The sequence below is a fragment of the Tursiops truncatus genome, chromosome 10 (genome assembly GCF_011762595.2).
Source record: "Tursiops truncatus isolate mTurTru1 chromosome 10, mTurTru1.mat.Y, whole genome shotgun sequence".
Lineage (NCBI taxonomy): Eukaryota > Metazoa > Chordata > Mammalia > Artiodactyla > Delphinidae > Tursiops > Tursiops truncatus.
Genome location: NC_047043.1, coordinates 24,389,409 through 24,409,843, shown reverse-complemented (window position 1 = coordinate 24,409,843; position 20,435 = coordinate 24,389,409). Strand labels below are relative to the sequence as shown.

The window sequence follows — 20,435 nt, the reverse complement described above, 5'->3', positions numbered from 1 at the left end:
ACTCCAAAGCCAAGGCTCTTTTCACAATTCCATGATATTGCAAAGACAGATCTATGATAATTAGACCTTATCTGCTGAAAAAGAAAATATTTCACTCAGTAAGTAGGGTCAGAGGAGGGACAGGCCAGACACAGGGCTCTCGAGCGAATCTTCCTGCTTACTGCCTGGGGATGCTTGGCGTGGAGGGATGGCAAGAGCAAAGGGCTTGGCTTGTCCTCTGGGAGGTGATCCGTCCTGGAAGCCTCGGCTTTGTAGGGGTATGTGAGATGCTGAGGGGGCTGGCTGGCTTGCTGCTGTCTCAAAGAAATGCGCGTGTGTGGCTTGGTTGGGGGCTGGGCAGGAGGGACCGGCTTTATGTGAGGCGGTGGGGCTGCCTTTTCCAGACCGTCCTTCTGTGGTCTTCCTGAATCCTGAAGGCTCTGTGTGGTGCTGCCCAGGGGGTGCCCAACCTGGAAGTAAGGATATCGAAGCGCCTGGAATGACACATAAGGCTGTTTTAGGAGAAGAATCTGGCCAGGAAGGTTGACACCATTCAGGGTTGCTGGCTAGATGTCACGAAACCGGTTTACTACAGTTGCTTAGCCCAAACCAATTATAAAACAGCAACCTGAATCTGTAACACCCTTTGTGAATTTCCTTATCTAAAATAGTGTAAAATGTACGGACTGGTTGCCACACTCAAATTACTTGGGTAAAGCATCCAGGTTCACTGCTATGCCCTTTGCTACTTCTGCCAGTATCCTGGCTTTGTAACTTATTTGCTGTGTGTCTTAAATATAATATTTCACCATGCTAAGCCCATTTCTTCAGTCCATAGAAAGAAAAAAAATAAAATGGAGAGAGCCAAGTATAACGATCCAGGAGGACTCTGAAAAATCAAATATAAAATAAGCAGGTACAGATAAACAACAAGGATTTACTGTATAGCACAGGGAACTATCTCCAATATCTTGTAATAATCTGTAATGGAAAAGAAATGTATATAAAACTATCACTTTGCTGTACACCTGAAATTAACACAATATTGTCAATCAACTATACTTCAACTAAAAAAAAAATAAAATAAGCAGGTGCATCTGCTTGAACACCAGAAACGCCAAGAGTGTAATGCATGCTACAGTTAAACCTTGCCCATCAAGATAATCACGCTCTCTGGATCGCCGAGGGATAAATCTTAAAGTGCTGGGTTTGCAATTCTTTCTGAAATATTCCCTAGTCTTTTTGAGTGGAAGTCATTGAATACAACATAACCTTTCTCGATCAATCTGGGACATAGCTATAAACACCTGTAACGATAGTAAGTGTAGATACAGAGGCAAATAACATGGATATGTGGTCCTGGACCCTGATATCTAACTCGGAAAGTCTTCTCTGTAGTCCCAGGTATTTTTGCAAGTCTCAACTGACTTGGGGGTATTTTTAGCTTTTCTGATACTATTCTTAAAAGTACACATTCCTCTCTTGGTTCCTGGGTTCCTTACAGAATCTTTTTCTTTTCATCTCTAAAAAACTTTACATTGTAAAAAACTGGGTTCATCAGAAAGCTTCCTTCCTGCCCTGAAACCATTTGTTTCTCCAACCTTCTTGAGCCACCCAGGGTCTTGGCTGTTTCTTCTTTGAGCCACTGGACAGCTGCTTTTCTCCCATTCCTTAATCCCCCCAGCCGTCAGCTCTCAGCTCTCACAAATTCTAACGTCATGTCGGCCCTATCTTCAAGTGCCCCTGTCACTGTCGCTCAGCCAAATCACTGACTCTGATTAGAACTGGTCACCTTTTTGATTCTCTGAGCAGTGGGATTATCAATGGGACAAGCTGAGAAGGGGCCAGGTACGACTACCACAAAAAGAAGCTGGCAGGAGGCCTGGCGGTGTTTGAAGCCCATGGCACTGCGTGTCTCTTTTGGGTGTACTTTATAATCTAAGTCAAAGTGGCCTTGGGGGAGGGCGGATTGGGAAAACAGGAGGTATGGAATTGGGAAAACAGAAGATGTGTCATCCACATGACAGAACTGCCATTGATAGTACACTATCTGTACTAGTTACTGGTAGAGGTATTAAGGCAAATCACTTAAGCTTTCTTTTCTTTTTTTTTTTTTTTTGCAAATCGCTTATACTTCCTGAGATTCAGTTTTCTCATTTATAGAATGAAAACAGTCACACCTATCTCATGGAGACTTCACAGCGTTAAAATCACATAAAAACATACTAAAGCATGTGCAAACTATAAGATGCTAATTACATTTATTATCCTAGCGCTCTCTCTCTCTCTCTCTCTGTCATCTGTAAAATGAGTGATTTGGATCTTACAAGATATTTTCACTTTGAAACTGCCTTTCAACAACCAGTACTGCCTTATAAACAAACTGCTACATCTTCTTAACTCATAGAGAATATATTTGAAAACATCTGCCAAAGACAGGTGGATATATGTTTATTTTCATTTTCATGTATACGGTGATATATGACGTGAATTGTACGGCAATCTTCAAGGCAATATATTGTTTACACCTTAACTACTTGAGACACAGTTTCAAACTATTTTAAGTTCTTATACCTTATATAGTTCACCATTAGTGGTATTCAATACTAGTTTTCACACATAATGCCTAATAAAATACTTCCCATGAGATTTATAGGAATTATTCACAGTTAGACATGAACTTCGAGAGAAACGCATCCGAAGAAAATGGAAGGAAACCTGACTAGCTGTTGGCCGTTTCTTGGGATCCCACTGCAGCATGTCTCTCAGGAGATGAACTGCTTCGCTGCTGGCATTTGGAATCAGGGTCTTCAAGTTATTGGGCACACAGTGGGGCCAGCGGAAGTTCATAGTACTCGACAGTTGGTAGCCTTCAGGCCAGTCAGTCTGAAAGAAGGAAAAGGTAGAAAATCTCGCTCAGCCAATTGCTGTGATCGGACTTTATAATCTGGCGTGTATGACGTGTCACTGCCACGTCCATACTAACTATGGTGGCGGTGGCACTGTGGGTACTGAAATGCACAGAGCCAGGAGGGGTGCAAGTGGCGGATAAGGGATTAGAGTTAGGGGGCTGGGCAGTAGATATTTTTAGGAGGGGAGGACAGTACCAGAGCTGTTCTTTAGGGGAATAAGTCTGGCCACAGACTGGAAGAAACGCTGGAGGGAAAAGACTTGAAGGCAGAAAGACTGGGGAGGTGCCCCCCTCCCCAGACACAGGCAGGGCTTCAGTCTGAGATACCGGCTGGAGATAGCAGGATCTATGGGCCAGCTGCTTGGATAAAGGGAAAGGGGAGCAAGGGAGAGAGGAAGAAGGTAAAACTGAAACTCAGCCTCAAGGCTAGGCTCTGGGATGTGATGGGACCACAGGCAGAAGTGGGGAATGAGCGAAGGAGGCTGGTTGGGGGCGAAACAAAAAGCAGTCTGGGGCTCCCCTCGTGGCGCAGTGGTTGAGAGTCCGCCTGCCGATGCAGGGGACGCGGGTTCGTGCCCCGGTCTGGGAGGATCCCGCATGCTGCGGAGTGGCTGGGCCCGTGAGCCATGGCCGCTGAGCCTGCGCGTCCGGAGCCTGTGCTCCGCAACGGGAGAGGCCACAGCAGTGAGAGGCCCGCGTAAGCAGTCTGGGTCAGACGTGCTGAGTTGGAGGTAAGGGTGAGGGTGTCAGGGAAACATCCCAGAGGAAGATGTAAATTTGTGACCAGAGTTATAAAGGAAAGGGGGAGGGCTACAGATCACATTAGGAGACGTCTGCACGGATAAGAGTTGTAGCCACGAGAACGCAGAAGCTCTGCAAGCGAGCGGAGAGGACGCGGGCAGAAAAGCAGAGGAAGCCAGGACGTCTTCCACTGCAGGGTAGGAGAAGGGCGTGGAGGACTACCCAGGGCGAGGAAGATCCAGAACGAGCCGGTGCTGCCCAGGGCGGGGGGCAGGGAACACAGGAAGCTGCAGCTTTGTCCCACAGGCCTTTGTCCCACCTCATTACCTTTTTGGGTGTCCCCAGCACTTGGCAGATTTTGAAGATTGTGTCGATCTCACTGGCCCCGGGGAAGAGTGGCCGGAGGGTGTACACCTCTGCCATGATGCAGCCCACGGCCCAGATGTCGATGGGGGAGCTATAGTTTGTGGACCGCAGGAGCACCTCCGGGGCCCGGTACCTGCAAGACCAAGGAGAAGCTAGTTCCATACCCGCCGGTCAGAAGCAAACTAAATACACACTCAGCTCCTCAGAGTGTTTCTGTATTTCTGTTTTCTGTCTAGTTCAGGGCGGTGCACGGACTCATCAAGCAACAGCTGTAGCTGCAGCGTAAAGCTGGACTCCTCTGCTTCACAGCGTTTTCTATGGAGCATTTCTTGACAGGCCTCTGCTCTATAGCATTTTCGAGCAATATAGACAGTGAGAGAGAAGAGGAAAAGAGCGAGTGAGAGAGGAGGGAAAAGGAGCGAGAGAGAATATAGAACTAGTGGTCTGTAGGCTCTTCTTGGTCATGGCCAACTGCTTAAATCAAATTCTTAGGGCCTGAAAGTTTTAATAACACCAACTGGCTGATTTTCAGACAGGTCTTTGGAGAATCTTTTATACAACTCTTTTAGGAAAAGGTCTTCTGGAAGCTCTATATACAGAATATTATTTAGATTATGGAAAAGCACAAGGGACTTCCTTTTTAAAAAAGTTTTTTATTGAAGTATATTTGATTTACAGTGTGTGTTAGTGTCTGTTGTACAGCAAAGTGATTCAGATACATATATTCTTTTTCAGATTCTTTTCCATTATAGTTTATTACAAGATATTGAATATAGTTCCCTGTTGGACTTCCTTCTAAAATTGTTTACAACACAAGCTTTTTTAAAAAAAATAAATTTATTTATTTTAATTTTATTTATTTTTGGTTGCGTTGGGTCTTTGTTACCACGCATGGGTTTTCTCTAGTTGCGGTGAGCAGGGGCTACTCTTTGTTGTGGTGTGTGGGCGTCTCACTGCGGTGGCTTCTCTTGTTGCGGAGCACGGGCTCTAGGCGTGCGGGCTTCAGTAGTTGTGGCTCAGGGCTCTAGAGCACGGGCTCAGTAGTTGTGGTGCACGGGCTTAGTTGCTCCACAGCATGTGGGATCTTCCCGGGTCAGGGCTCAAACCCGTGTCCCCTGCACTGGCAGGCAGATTTTTAACCACTGTGCCACCAGGGAAATCCCTATAATACAAGCTTTTAGGCTTGTACAATGCCAACATTCCTACACATATGTGTTTCAAATGGTGTTCTTAGTGGAAAATTAGTATTTGTGACAATAATATTATCCTCAGTATAATCACATGGTCTTTAAATGGTCTTTAAAAATAAGAAATGCAGGGCTTCCCTGGTGGTGCAGTGGTTGAGAGTCCGCCTGCCGATTCAGGGGACGCGGGTTCGTGCCCCGGTCTGGGAGGATCCCACGTGCCGCGGAGCGGCTGGTCCCGTGAGCCATGGCCACCAAGCCTGCGCGGACGGAGCCTGTGCTCCGCAACGGGAGAGGCCACAGCAGTGAGAGGCCCGCGTACCGCAAAAAAAAATAAGAAATGCAAACATTAATATTATCCTCAGTATAATGGTATATTTTTAAAGAAGTGCAATTAAATCCTTTGAGGAAGATGGTACTCACCATCTGGTAGATACATAGTCTGTGTATGGAGGTCTTGATCGGATTTCTCGGGCCAATCCAAAGTCTGCAATTTTCACGAGTTCGGGTCCCATACAGAGGAGGTTCTCCGGCTTTAAGTCCCGATGGAAGAAGCCTGCGGAGGTGGTGGAGAAGGAATTCAGAGGCAAGATCGTGCCTGCATTACTCTTCGCAGCTGTACTGCTCTTTTCATGACACTGATAGTCTGGTAGGACACTGAAGTCTCTGTACAATGGTAATGCAGAGCCCTTTGGACCATTCATCTCCCCTTGACAAACACAAAAATGTCGAATCATTCAAAAGTTGATCTTCATAATTTTTTTCCAAGAGAGCAGACTTCTTTTAAAATATCAAAGCTCCATTATGGGCTGAGATAACTTGGCAAAAAGAAATTGTCACTCAAAGAAAAAAATATCATGCCTACCTTGCCCCAGTCAGCCAGAAAGAATTTGAGATTAAAACCATTTCAAAAGACAAGTCTTATGGCTACTGAGAGTTTACAGCACAGCAGAAACACAATCACATTTTTGGTTTAAGAAACAAGGGATTTATGAATAGGACCTACTCGTATATGAGATTCTGGTGTGTGTTGCAACAAATGTTTAAATGTCAAATACTGATGACTTTGCCCAGTAAAGAAGCACAGGGGTGCATCTGCAATTCGCATTGTGAAAGGCAGAGCTAACTCACGGGATGGGAAGCCTGTCTCAGCTACCGCAGGGCTTTGGGGGTACATGTAGGAGAGACTCAAACACCCACCGATCAGTATCACATGCCTCTGAAGACCCCAAACCTTCCTCTTGCAGAGAGTACCACTGACAGACATCATTCTACCTGAGTCTAAGTCTCAATGGGTCATCAAAACCGGAAATACAGCTGTGTCAGTGCTGCCGATGGGGTTATTGGTTACCTGCCACCATCACCAATGTTGTGAAGCTGGATTCTATGAGCGCATTTACGGGAGGAAGGAAGAGCTCTCACTGAAGACGCCGGCTATTCCTCACCCACCTCTGTGTCGATGTGCTCAAGGCTGCATCTCTAACGTGCCTGCTCAATCCTCTCCAGACCTGTGTCTCTGATGGGACAGCAGCTGATGTCACTGTCACCCTTGCACTGACCTGTCCCAAACCACTCTTCTCCTCTCCCAAATTCTCTCTCCTTCTTGAACGTTTGATATGACATCCAGGTAGCTTGTAGTTATGCTGGATCCATCTGTCCCCAGACAGTAATGGAGCTGTGTCACATTTTCCATCAAAATACCTCCTATCTGTCCTTTCTGCCCTTTCTCTGACTTAAAAATGCAAGCAGTTATGAGAATGGGATCTTTTGCCAGTGCATCCAGCAAGGCTCCCGTGGCCCCTAAAACATATGACCTGCGAGACCGATGGTCTCTCTTCCTAAACACTCAGAGCATCAAAAGCATGGAAAAAAGAGATGGCAGACATCATTTTCTTACTGAACAGATGGGAAAAGTGAGTCATGGGGGTAGCGGGGGATGAATTGGTCACAATCCTACCAAGAAGTGTGTCAGAGCTCTTGCCCTATCCGGCTCTGTTCTGTCCCTGTCGATCCAGACAGCCAAATCTTGACTTGTGGTGCTGGGCCTCTCAAGTCCACATTCACCCTGTCTCTCCTCTTAGACTCCCTTTTTCTCCTCTAGTTGGGCTACACTGTTGTTTCCAAACATAAGTGGCATTTCTCTGATAATGAAATGTTCTCCACCCCCAGGCCCCACTGCAACTCCCCCTGCCACCATCTACATAACACCCACTCAACAAACCTGCATCTTCTCCCTGTTCAGCTCATCCTATCACATCAACTATACTCAGATACAAGCATCATTCTTGGACTCCAGACCTCGGACCTTGCTTCCACCCAGGTCACGCTCCAGTACACACTGACCACCTCCTCCCATCGGTCAAGCTTTATCCTTTCCCTGCTAACTCATCTTTAATCCTACTTCCACGGAGAACATGGGCACTAATGAAATGAGGAGAGAGAAGATTCTGGTTCCCCATTTATCCCTCTAAGCAGCTTTCCTTTCTATGGATCATACTTCAGGCCCAAAATAAACTATCAGAGGGAAAATGGCTAGGAAAAAAAGTTGAACTGCAAACAGACTCTTTAAAAGTGACTGATGAAAACTGTATTTGTCAGTTGACATATGTCACCTGTTATACTGTATTCGAGGATAAGCCTTTATAACTAGGAAGCATTTGTGAATATGTCTGTTGAATATCTGGCCCTCTGTTCTTTTCATTACTGAATAATAGCAATAATTATTATCAGCCTTATACCCATGGGTTCTATTCCTTGGTAATTTAAGGTATAAGACCCTCTTGTCATGTACCTTTACTTTTCATCTCTATTTTAACGAAGCATCACGATTTTATCACTATGAGAGGAAACGCTGCACAGTGGTTAAGTGTGTAGACCGATCGGGTTGCCTGATTTCAAATCTGGCTGGAAAATCACTTAACCTCTCTGTGCTTCACTTTCCTCCTCTGTAAAATGGGGAAATAACAGCATCTACCTCATGGGGTTGTTTTGCAGGATTCAGCGTGTTAATATTTGTAGAGCTTTCAGTGCAGCGCTTGGCACATCTGCACCTTGCAAGAGCTTGTCACTGCTAGTAGTACGAATCCTCTCATTTTATCTTCCCCACAACCTGGCAAGGGGGACAGGCAGACACGGCTCCATTTGTTGCAGATAAGAATTAAGGCTCGCGAGGCCGGTGACTGCCCACCCCCCCTCACCCCCCCCCCGGGGCCCCCCCGCCTGTGAGGAGGTGGCACTAAGTTCTGATCTGACTCCTGGCTGGGCACGTGTTCTGCTGATGTGTGCACTCAGGCTTGTAACAATGAGCCCACGTCACCCTCTGAGCTTCTGATTCACAGTGGAAACCCTTATTGCTGGGTTATTCAGAGATCAGGCAACAGCAAAGTGCTGTTAACACAGAATCTTCCTGTTCGAAACTGTTTGGCTTTCAGAACACAGGAACAGACCTCCAGTTTAATTTCAGGGTACCCCATGCCAGTCGAATAACAGAGGGATTTTCTCTTTCATCCTGGCAGAAAATGCGTTGTGCTTCGTTTTTTTATTAACAACCCTTGGGCAAGAAAAACATCAAGCCACAAAGAAGGCTTTCTCCCCTCCACATTCTGTTCATGAGGAATCTGATAGGAATATAGGGAAATAACCAGAGAATACTTAAACATTATGAATTTCTGTAGCACAACTTCCTGCTAGGGAAGTTGTAATTTCACAGGTATTACTGAATTTAAACCCACAGTGCTTTTATCAATAAGGCCAGGAGGACAGCAACACATAGAAAGGCCAAGGGCTGACTCAAGGTCACGCACAGCAAGACAGTGGTGAAACATGGTAGCAGAGAACCACCTCTTGGGGCCAAACATTGTCCTTTAAGCCACCTAAGGCATTCTGGATTTCCTGCATGGATATCTGTAAGGGCAGGGCAAGGATGAAACACGGTTTGCATTAATTATTTAATTCCTGCAAAGTATATCTGCTTTGGCATTGCTCGATCAGCACCAAGTGGAGCTGAGTTTTCATTCCCTGTGGGGGGGAAGCAGTCACTGACATGAACCATGGCCATGGCAACCACCTGCAGCTCTGTTCTCTGCTCCCAAAGGAGTCCACTCCCAGGGACAGAATGCACCTTCTCACGGTGAGAACCAGACAACAGGGAAGAGCCTGAAACTCACAAGACAAATCTGCAAAGTGCTTTTGATTATTTCTTTTCCGTGACTGGAGGAAAAGAACAACATAAAGCTCCAAAGTTACGTCAACACCGTATGAAAACCATTCAAAGCTTTCAAAAATCATTTATCAATGAAAATGCGATAGAACCTGCAAAGTGAATATCCACCCCACCTCCAACTACTATCACCACTTTCTTCACTTCTTGTTCTCTGTTCTCTGTGAGAAGAGACAGGTTTTTCTAGAGAAGTGTAGCAAACGGGCACAGATACGGGAGCTAATCTCCGCTCTACTGCTTTAATGCAGTGGGGTCTTTGGCAGGTCTTTAAACCTCTCTGAACCTCAGTTTCCTCTTCTTTGAAAGGAATAGATACCATCTGTCGTCTCTACCTGAGAAACTGGCAAGGAAACAAATAAGGTAACGGATGAAATAATATTAAGCTCAGACTGGGACTGGCACTTAGCTGGGGGAGAGTGTCCACAAGAATCTTAGGGAGAAGCATGGTGCTGGGGTTAGAAAAGCGAAGGAGGTCTGACCGTCCTAAACTGAGCTTTCCCTTCCACCATTTCTGAACACAATCGGAGTATGTAAGGTGTGCAAGGAAGACTGACAGTGCAGAGTTTCAAAGAGGTGTTTTGACACAATAATTTAGGGATGCTAAATTACTGGATACGAATATGTACTCTGTGTGTGTGCGCATACATGTGCATTTGTGGGTATTGGGGGGAGAGTGTATGTGTAGGTGCACATGTGCATGTGTACACGCAGATGTGTGCGTGTGTATGCCCAAATATGGGTGCGTGTGTGTGCGTGCGCATCTGCGTTGATTTGATGGGATTTGGTAGAGACCTGGATAAAAGGATACAAGTTCTTTCTGGCAACAACTATCTGAGTCTCACAAAAAGCAACAAAAAGGAAAGGAAGAGAAAGCCAACACGTGTCAACTTTCTTATAGATCCACCATGCCGTTCCCAGTACTGAGCAAAGAGCCCCAGTAACTGAGACACTATGACGGGTCCCTATGTGAAAACTTCTGGTTGGCCTTTCTCTTTGGAGAATCGCTTTGATTTCTCACCATTTCTTTTTCCTGGGCTCTCAAATCTAGTAAGTGCCTCTTCTCCTCCTACTTGTCCCTAATGACACCATACCAGAAGTTTTCAGCATTTTGCAGACTCATACCATCCCTTGGGAAATTCTTGTGGCAAAAGTGCTCCTTCTACCCGTGTCAGTGGAATCAGAGATACCTTTTACGGAAAACTTTTTACTAGAATTGGTTCACGGGCTTGCATATCACTCTCGAATTATTCAGCACATGCCCGCAGCTTCCAAGAACTTGTACAGACAGCCTCTGTTTGGCCTCTACATGTGATGGTTGCTTAGGGGTCACAGAGCAGGCTGGGAAGGGTCCCAGACGTACCATGCAGCACAGTGTCTTTTCCCCTCACTGCCAATTTGCGTCAAATCTGAACTGACTGTATCATCAAAGGGCTTCCGCCCAGTTTCCTTATTGGGTAATGAAACTCATTTGTTGGTGCAATATTTGCAATGGCAATGATACCCTTAGACTGGGAGGGAACAGATTTCTGTCTGTGCAAGATCAGCTTGCCATCTGTCTGTATGTCAAAGCAACCTCAAATGGCCTTCTGAGGGACTCCTGGCTCCCCTGGTGGACACGTCCATCCCGAGGCTCTGCGTTCATGAGAACGTATCGACCCAACCCAAGTTGGGTCTGTGGCCAGTTAGCAACCCAAACTAGTAATGCCTCAGGACTTGCTGGAAATATAACCTCAAATGCATTGCTACTCAATACTGTTCAAAAGTTCAGCTAAGAACAATAGCGATGGAGGATTTCCTGAAGGGTATGTGACCATCCATACCTCTGGATGCCCTAAATCTCTCCCTGGACTCACCAGACCATCCCCAGAGTGGATCATACTGGGCCCCAGTAGGACCATTTTCTCTGATCAGGTGATGTAATTGGCCTATATTGAGGAAGATGACCTGAAACTGTCCCATGTAACTTGTCACTGTGTTTACCATAAAGTCATGTTACATAAGGATCCATGACAGAAACCTCTCTGGTATCAGCACCAAGAAAAGTTCTGCTTCTCTTGGGCAACTGAACTGTTTTTACCTTGGAGGAACCATGTAGGTTGTAATTGGTCGTGTTTCACGTTCTGCATTGTCTGACAGCAAACTCAGGCTCACATCTGTAGCCTGCTTCTTCTACTTAAGTAAAACTTGCTGACATGTATTTTGTCGATTAACCTCACCCCGGCTATGTCCGTGCCTTGTTTTGCCTTTTTCTTTGCTTATTTTAAGTGTATTTTATTTTCCTGGATTGCATAGATCTTGTTAGACCACTTTGCACCCTTCTGAACAAGCTGAAATTGAAATACATTAAAAAAATGAAAAGCCACAGCAAAGCAGTGTTAGTTAGTAGGTTAAACATCGTATGTGAAGCTTCTATGAATTCTAATCGTAGGTTCCTGATTAATACACCAGTTAATGGTCAGGAATAACTCTTAGATCTGTAACTAACAAGCTTCATGTTAAAGCCTAACGAATAAGAACACACAGACATGATAAATAATGAGGGAAATTCAGAAATCAAGCTACAGAACATAACATATTCCAAAATCCATTGTCAGCCTCTCAACTCTTCAATTTTTTCTGAGAGTCAATTACAAAAGACACTGATGCTTCCTACATCTTCTACCTGATGACAGCATTTCACTGCTATTCCAAAGCACAATACTCCGAATCACCTACCGTGTTTGTGAATAAATGCAAGTCCTTGCAATATCTGATACATGATATTTCTTATAGCAGATTCAGGAAACAGCTTATTTCTGTATAGGGCAGAGGAAAAAAAGTTATAAGTCTAGATTTATGAAATTTGTTAATGAAAACAAAGCCCCTGTTTTCATGTTCTTTTGGTTATACAGTAAGAATTTAAGAAAACACTTGCTGACATGCTAATCTGACTAGATCCTCTGATAATAAAGATCAAAGAAAAACAACTGCTTATCCATGTAAGAGAGCCTACCTTATAAGCACCGAATCAGTTATGTTATAAAAAAGCAACGATCAAACATTTAATAACAAACAAAAAAATTCCCTCCAAGGTATCATATAAAAGTCTCCTCTCTCCATAATATAATTAAAGCTTAAAAATTTTTGATGGGGAAAATCTGAGGTCTTTCAGATGAAGGGCTCATGAGATGCAGTGGATAGTGACATTTTCCCTGGTTGGGCAAACCACACAGCTTCTCTGCTGTTATTGACAACGGAAACGATACTTGTTCACTGAAATCACTCAGAAGGATGCTCAGAATGGCATTCAACTGCCACCAGGAAAATGTGCCCAAGAGGTTCTACATGGTTTACTTGTCAAGTCCAAAATGACCATCAGAGGTAAGTTTTTTAAATTAGTTTCTTTGTCTTCCCAGCATGCGAGCCCTGTGCACTGTAGCAAGAAAGGCACTGAAAGGAACCTGGAAGTTCCGATGGATGGCTCAGAATGAATGAAGCTGCTACACCCCTCACTTGTGGTCACTCTGCCCATACAGTCCTGTTGGGAAGGAGAGCTGCAGAGTATCTGTTAAATCTCTGAGCCTGTTAGGGTGAATAACCCATTAAGACATTCAAGACGGCAGCACTGAAAGCAGCTTCTCTGCCGTTATCACAGGGCCTCCAAAGCAGGAATGCAGACGGGGCCCCTCATCTCATGGGCAGCTTTAAACAGCCAAGGCCAAGCAGCATGACCACAATAAACAAAAGCAGAAAGAAAACACATCCACTTTGCAACATTTATTTCTAAGATCATGATGACCACACTGTACCTTTCTTTAATGAGTTGGTAAAGATTTTCCTTCATGTACTCAAAGATAAAATAAAGATGATCATTTTCCCTGATAACTTCTTTTAATTTTACTACATTGGCATGGTTGAGCTTCTTTAAAGACTGAAAGGCGAAGAAGAAAAACAAAAAATTAGAGCAAGTCTGTTGTTGAAAAAAGTAATTCCACATATACTTAGGGAGAAACACCTAATTCCAGAACCACAGAGTGCCACAATTCATTTGTTATTGACAACGTGTTAATAAATGGTATTTCTCTGAAGTTGGTATTAACTTTATGTAGAAAAACTATTTCAATTAACTGACTAGGAGGTAAGAACTTGACCATCACTGGAACTCCTGGCTGCCCCCAGGACCAGGCAGTGGGCCAGGGCTATTTTAGGTGCACTCCCTCCAGGTGATGGAATTCACGCCATGAAAGTGGCCAGAGGGGAATCCACTGAGGCTTTGATTGATCTGATACTGAAGAGGCAGCTGCTGGGAGCTGAGATCACCAGGCAGCAGTCTGCAGACACTCTGAACAGGAAATTGCTCAGACAGAGGCTGGCAGCCTGATTCTCCCAACTTTCTTCTGACACGTGTGTGTCCATGGGACGCATAGCGCTCCTTACAAGGTGAGTGTTAAAGGAGGAGAAGAAGGAGGCGAGAAGGAGGAGAAATCTCATTGGAAAGATCCTGAGGTGAGATGGGAGAGACACCTCTGCTTCCAAGAACAGCAAAGGTAAAAAAGTCAAGCGGGGGATGAGGAACAGAGGGTGGCTCAGAAAATGGTAAGTGACCCTCTGATTATTCCCCATGCGCATGTACGGTTTTCCTCCTCCTGGAACATACACGTGAGTGCAGCCATGCGCAAGCTATTTTCTGTTTGCATCACTAGCTCTGTCCACGGTGAACAAATACACTTTCATGTTGGTGAGCAGTAATCCAGTTCATGTGTGCCAGCTGGACACCCAACTGTGGGTTTGCTCACCAGGTGATCAGAATTTGATAGACCGTCTCCTTCAAGAATGCCTCAAGGGGTCATCGTGGCAGGGGGTTGAGCCCTTTCATTCAAAAAGCCTCTTCCTCATAGAGACGTGAGTCCGATAATAATAAATTGTAAAGCCCTCTTTATCTTTGAATTTCCTTCAAAGGAACATTCCTTCTATAAAACAAACAGAATGTCTGAAGATGAAAGTGTTAACATGAGTGTCCAAATCTGGAAGGACACTCAGTAACGACGCACCCAAGGGATCAGAGCTGGGGAATGTGCAATATGACCGAGTTACTTCAAGCAGCTGGGAAGAGAGAGGAAATATGGCCAGTGAATGAGAACAAAATAAGACTCTTCTGGAACCTCTTCCCTGAAAGACAAGCTTTTGCCAAGTGCCTCTCTGGCAGGAAATACTCAGCTGTTTTGGCCAAATGGCCAAATCCTTCCAGAATGACCCAACAGGCTGATTACTTTTTCTAGCTGGGTTGGATTTCTGGTTCTCCATGAGTAGCAAGCATTGCCTAACTTGTAAGCATTCACCAGACTCTCATGGACTGCAGGCGTCTTTCCTGCTTGTTTGCTTAAAATGCACCACCAGCAATGGCTGAGGTGTCCAGTGGATGAGCAGCAGAATGAACAGGGCAGATTCATTCAGAGGAAAATGAAGTCGTTTTCAAAGCTTTGCAAGAAGAGAATTCTAGGCAAGGAGGAGGATACCGTCTGCCGCAAGTGTGTTTTGAGCATGAATTACTGGCCCAAGTCTAACAGTGGCTCCAGCTCTCGTTTCTCAGTGAGGCTCAGGGGCAAGTTAAAGTCTATATCAGTTTAATAGAAAAAGAATTAATTTAAAACATGAATTAATTTTGTGGAGGACTTCATGTGATTCATTTTCAAGAGGTATATTTCCAGAAAGAAGGCATCTTGTGTTGGCTTGGGAAAGGCTTCCAAAAAGATGTAGAGGCAGGACAGTCGTATCAGGCAGAGAGGGAGCATATCAGGGGGATGCTTCAAGGAGGAGGAATCTGAAAGCTCTGAGTGGTCGGTGAGCGTCTCATACACGAGACTTGAAGGAAGAATCAGGCTTGGACAAACTCGGTGGGAGGGCAAGGGCACGTCAGGAGGGAGCCCCTCAGAGACTGGGTGTGGGAGCAAGTGGCCACCCAGTGTCGGAGGGATGAGAACTGCCCGGATGCCAGGTGGACGCCCACTGAAGTCTTCTGACAGACCCTGAGCTTGAGACCAAGCTCCGCTGCCCAGAGCTGTGTTTCCCTCCAGCAAATTACGGAATCTCTGGGCCTCAGCTGTGCCCACCGGGAAATTCAAGATACTAAGACTTTCCTCATCAGGTGGTTGTGGGGATGAAATAAGACAGAGCACGTAAGGTGCTGCCTGGCCCATAACAGCTGCTCAGTAAATGGTAGATGGTGTGTGAGTGAACAGCTGAGTGCTAGGGAGATGAGAGGTGTGGAGAGTGGGGAGCACAGGCCACTGCAATGAGCTATGGTTTCTGAGTGCAGGGGTAGATGATCATTAACACAAGAGGGAGAAAATATAAGCACTGAGGGAGGCAGACATTCTAGAAAATTCAGACGCTGGTGTCCACTAAGCAGGTGGATATATGGGACTGAAGCAGGGGTCAGCAAACTTTTCTGTCAAGGGACAGAGAGTAAATATTTTGGGCTTTCTAGGTCATATGGTCCCTGCTGCAACTACTTAGCTTTGTCAGTGTAGTGTGAAATCAGCCACAGATAATATATAAACAAATGGACATGGCTGCGTTCCAACTTTTTTTTTTTTTTACAAAAACAGGCAGTGGGCTATTTACTGACCCCTGGTCTAAATGCATAAGAAAGATAAAAGATGTGATGGGGCTGCTGAAGCAAGGGGAAATGAATAAAATCACCCAGGAGGAGAAGCCAGAGCAAAGGAGAAAATTGCTGAGAAGAGAATGTGAGGAATTATCCATACTTAAAGGGTGAAATCATAGAACCACTGGTGAAAGGCAAGAAGAGGTAGAAGAGGTGGGTCAAAGCAGAGTCACAGAGACCTGGGAAAGGAGAGGAGGAAGTGGTCCACAGACAAGAAAATGTCTGACAAAATGATCCTGGACTTTTTTTTTTCATCTTTTGGCCACGCCGCACAGCACATGGGATCTTATTTCTCCGACTAGGGATTGAACCTGCGCCCCCTGTGTTGGCAGCGCAGAGTCTTAACCACTGGACCGCCAGGGAAGTCCCAATGATCCTGGACTTGACAGCTGGTGGCTTTTAGGAGAGCAACTTCCGTAAAGTTGCAGAGGTGAATGCCTGATTCAGTTAAGTGGAAAGTCAGTGGTGGGGGGAAGTGACAGCGGAGGGGGTGCTCTGGTAGGTAAGGTCAGGAAGGGGAAGGGGTGGGAGCTCCAGGGGAGGGAGGGCTGAGCCTGGTTAGACAGAACGGTGGGCACATTGATAGACTGAAGACAAGGAGCCAGTGGAAAGGAGTTTAAAGATATGGGAAGGTTTATAATAGCCAAAAGTGTCCCAGTGTCCATCGATGGATGAATGGATAAACAATATATAGTAGATCCATACAATGGAACGTTAATCAGCCTTAAAAAGGAAGGAAATCCTGACACATGGATGAATTTAGAAGACATTCTGCTAAGTGAATTAAGCCAGTCACAAAAATGACAGATACTGTATGATTGCGCTTATATGAGGTACCTAGTGCAGTCGACAGATAGAATGTAGAATGGTGCTGTCCAGGGGCTGGGAGGAGGGATTCACGGGGAATTATTGTTTAATGGACATAGAGTTTCAGTTTTGCAAGATAAAAAGAGTCCTGGAGATGGGCCATTCTGATGGGTGTACAACATTATGTATGTACTTAATACCACTGAGCTGTACCATTTTTAGGTCAAATACGCAATTCTGTATCTATTTTTAGGTCAAATACGCAATTCTGTATCTATTTTTAGGTCAAATACGCAATTCTGTATCTCTTTTGAGTCCTTTGGGTTCTAGCACAGGACACCTTTATCGCTGTTCTAACAATCTGGACTATTTCTCTGATTATCTGCCTGGCAACCTGCCACTTTCCTTTGAGTTGTTGTTAACCTTAATGCGTAGGCATTGTTCGCAGAAAATGTGCAGAGGAGCCTTCTCCAGAGATGGCTACAAAATGTCATTGTTACATATGTTCAACTTCTGGGTGGTATGACAGATTTTCTGCTGTTGTTCTGTTTGCTATGTAAACAAAACTGTGCAAAGCTTTAAAAAAAATGGTCAAAAGGTAAGTACTATGTATATTTCATCACCATTTGAAAGAAAAGAGACGCTAGTGAGAAACCAGTGAACGTTGAATAAATCTGTGGTTTAGTTAACAGCACTATTACCAAGGTTTAAAAAGAAGTACACGCACACACACCAAAAAACTAAAAAAAAGTGCACACACAGAAATAGCACAGCAATCTTCTCAGCTGTCAGCTGCATTACGTTATCATCTGCCTCCTTTTTCAACATCAGTGAAACAATTCAAACTGTATCAACTATAAATCTATGCGTGTATAAAGCTATTTTCATCAACCATACCATAAATTATCCCTTTGTGTATTAATAAATACCTTGACCTCCCGAAGGTTCATGCATTCCTCCCAGGAATAAAACTTTCTTTTCATTCTAAAAGAGAAGAAAGAAACAAATAGCACGTTTATTCCCAGTAACTGGCTATGCTTTATCTTAAAAAAAAATGTTTTTGTTCTGAACCTAATGAACAGTGCTTAAAGTGGGTTCCAATTTCTACCAGATACTATACTATCCAAAACAGCATTTTATTTAAAAACCTAGCAGTGCACTCAATCCTCCAGCACAAAATTTCCCAGCAGAGTTAGCACGAGGGCATTGCAAAGAGGCCTGGACTGCTGTCTTGCTCTGTCACTAATTAGCTAACCCTGCCCTGGAGGAAAACCCCCCCAGGCTTATTTTATCTGGACCAGAGCTGTCCAATCGAACTTTCTGTATTGGTGGAAATGTTCTGTACTGTCCAGTACGGTAGACACAGGTGACTACTGAGCACCTGGCGTGAGGCTAGGGCAACACAGAAACCGAATTGTTAATTTAAATTTTAAATTTAAATGATATATGATTACTTGCCACCATGTTGGACGGCACAGGGATGGACACTCCGGTACAGGGGGTGGCAAACTATGGCCCACGGGCCAATTCCACCCGACCATCTGATTTTATACAGCCCATGGGACAAGAATGCATTTATACTTTTAAGTGGTTGGGAAAAACAAAGCAAAAGAAAATAATAATTGTGACATGTGAAAATGATCTGAAATTCCAGTTTCAGTTTCCATAAATGAAGTTTTGCTGGAACACAATCACACTCATTTGCTTCCATATGATACGTGGCTGCTTTCCCACTACAACAGCAGAGCTGGGTTATGACAGAGACCACATGGCGTGCAAAGCCTAAAACATTTACTGTCTGGCCCTTTGCAGGAAACGTGTGCCAACCCCTGGTCCAGAGCCTGAGGGGAGAGACAGACAGCCTGGTGAGCTGGCCAGAAATCTAAGGGTTCTCTCTTTCATGGCCCTTCAACCACATCATCTCATTTGAATCTTATAGCAGCACCATGAGATTGATGGGATGGGTGGAAACTAAGAAACAGAGAAGTTATGCCATCTCACCAGGGTCTCATTGCTGGCTAGTAACAGATCAACTCTCATCTCTCCCCCTCACTCTGAGAGTCTGTCCCAATGTCACACTGTCTCCCAGCTGAGTGACCATTTCCTTTATTCATGCCCCAGATATATTTTAGCCCCTGCTACACGTGGCAGAGGCCCAGGCACTGGAGATACAATGATGGGCAAGACATTGCTCATGGAACCGACCTCGGAGCAGGAAGGCAGGTCATCCATTGACTTCTGTGCTGAGTGCCATGCAGGGAAGGGACAGGGCACCATGAAAGTGGACCCCGACGTGACCTAATCTTGTCTAGGGTATCAGGAAACAGCCTTCCAGTGAAGTGGTATTTCAACCAAGACCTGAAGGACCAGGAGAATTTGGCCTGGTCGGAGGCATGCGGTAGTGAGTAGCATGGGAAGACAGAGGGCAGAAAGGTATCTGGTGAGTTCAAGAAGCCAAAAGGCCAGTGTGGCCAGGACAAAGCAGGCAAGGGAGTAGTGGGAGGAAATGCAGCCAAAGAAAACAGGCAGGGGCCGAGTGAAGCAGCAAGTTGTAAAATTGGGGGCTTGACCCTAAAACTGATAGGAAGACATTAAAAGCTCTTCCTTTGGGATCCCTGAAAGCAGAGCCTGAGGCAAGGACTTGGATGCAGGGAGTTGATTTGGGAGGTGATTCCAGGAACCCAGGGCAAGGAGCAGGGAACCTGAGAACAGAGAGGGGGGAAACCCATGAAAGGACACATTACAGAGCTGACACTGCAGTGGGCAATGGGGGCTCAGTCCTGCTGGGGACCTTCTGTGGACCAAGCAGGAGCACCTTGGTTGAGTCTCCCACGTGCACCTGAGGTGGGATACTGGTGGCAGGCACATCACTGCACACCCCAGCATGCTGAAGTCAGGTGGGACAAGGGGACATGATGGGGCAGCAAAGAAGGTTTGGTACAATTGATTTTAGACAATTAGACTCACGTGTTTAATATAATCCCTTCAGGCTGGAATGGACAGGGGTAAGAATGGAAGCCAGGAACCCTAGAGAGGAAAGTATTCTAAAGGCAGAAGAGGTAAATGATAATGAGTTGAATGGGAGGTTAGCAGTGGGGAATTGGAGAAGTAGGTGGATCAGATAAATATCTGGTAGTTAGAGTCTATAGGACCAGACGACCAGTGCTGGGGCACAGGGAGGGGTTTCGGGGGACTCCCAGGCTTTGCGGGGATGGAAATGTGTCATTTTTCAAGATAGGCATTATATGCTGGATGTAAGTTCAGTTTTGGGTATGATGAGTGTGAAGTGTCTTCAGGGCATCCAAATGGAGATGTTGAGAAGGCAACTGGATATAGATGGGTGTGGCAGGCAGACTCTAGAATGGTCCCCAAAGCCCCCCATCTCCTGGTATTCACAAACTGGCATAACCCCCCTTCTTTTAATGACTTGCTTCTAACCAATAGAATACAGCAGTTTGAGAGGATACCCCTTCTGTGATTAGTTCACAAATGCAATAAGATGTCACTTCCATCTTGGTTGAAGAGTCTCATTGACTTCTTGATTTCCATGTCTTGATGGAGCAAGTTGCCATGTTGTGAGCT

General features: G+C 45.1%; 1 protein-coding gene across 2 annotated transcripts in view; it reads right to left on the bottom strand.

The window, feature by feature from the left end:
• CILK1 (ciliogenesis associated kinase 1) overlaps positions 1-20,435 on the bottom strand; it is a 33,444-nt gene that overhangs the window by 12,021 nt on the left and 988 nt on the right. The window contains exons 2-8 of one of the 2 annotated variants that reach the window (XM_019949918.3): positions 17,783-17,837; positions 13,189-13,310; positions 12,116-12,195; positions 5,605-5,737; positions 3,959-4,130; positions 2,698-2,865; positions 162-473 (exon numbers count right to left, since the gene is read on the bottom strand). In XM_019949918.3, the coding sequence (XP_019805477.1) occupies positions 162-473; positions 2,698-2,865; positions 3,959-4,130; positions 5,605-5,737; positions 12,116-12,195; positions 13,189-13,310; positions 17,783-17,837 (1,042 nt within the window). Of the gene's footprint in view, positions 1-161; positions 474-2,697; positions 2,866-3,958; positions 4,131-5,604; positions 5,738-11,477; positions 11,662-12,115; positions 12,196-13,188; positions 13,311-17,782; positions 17,838-20,435 lie in introns of those variants that run through there. The other variant, XM_073810604.1, reaches the window with a different exon arrangement.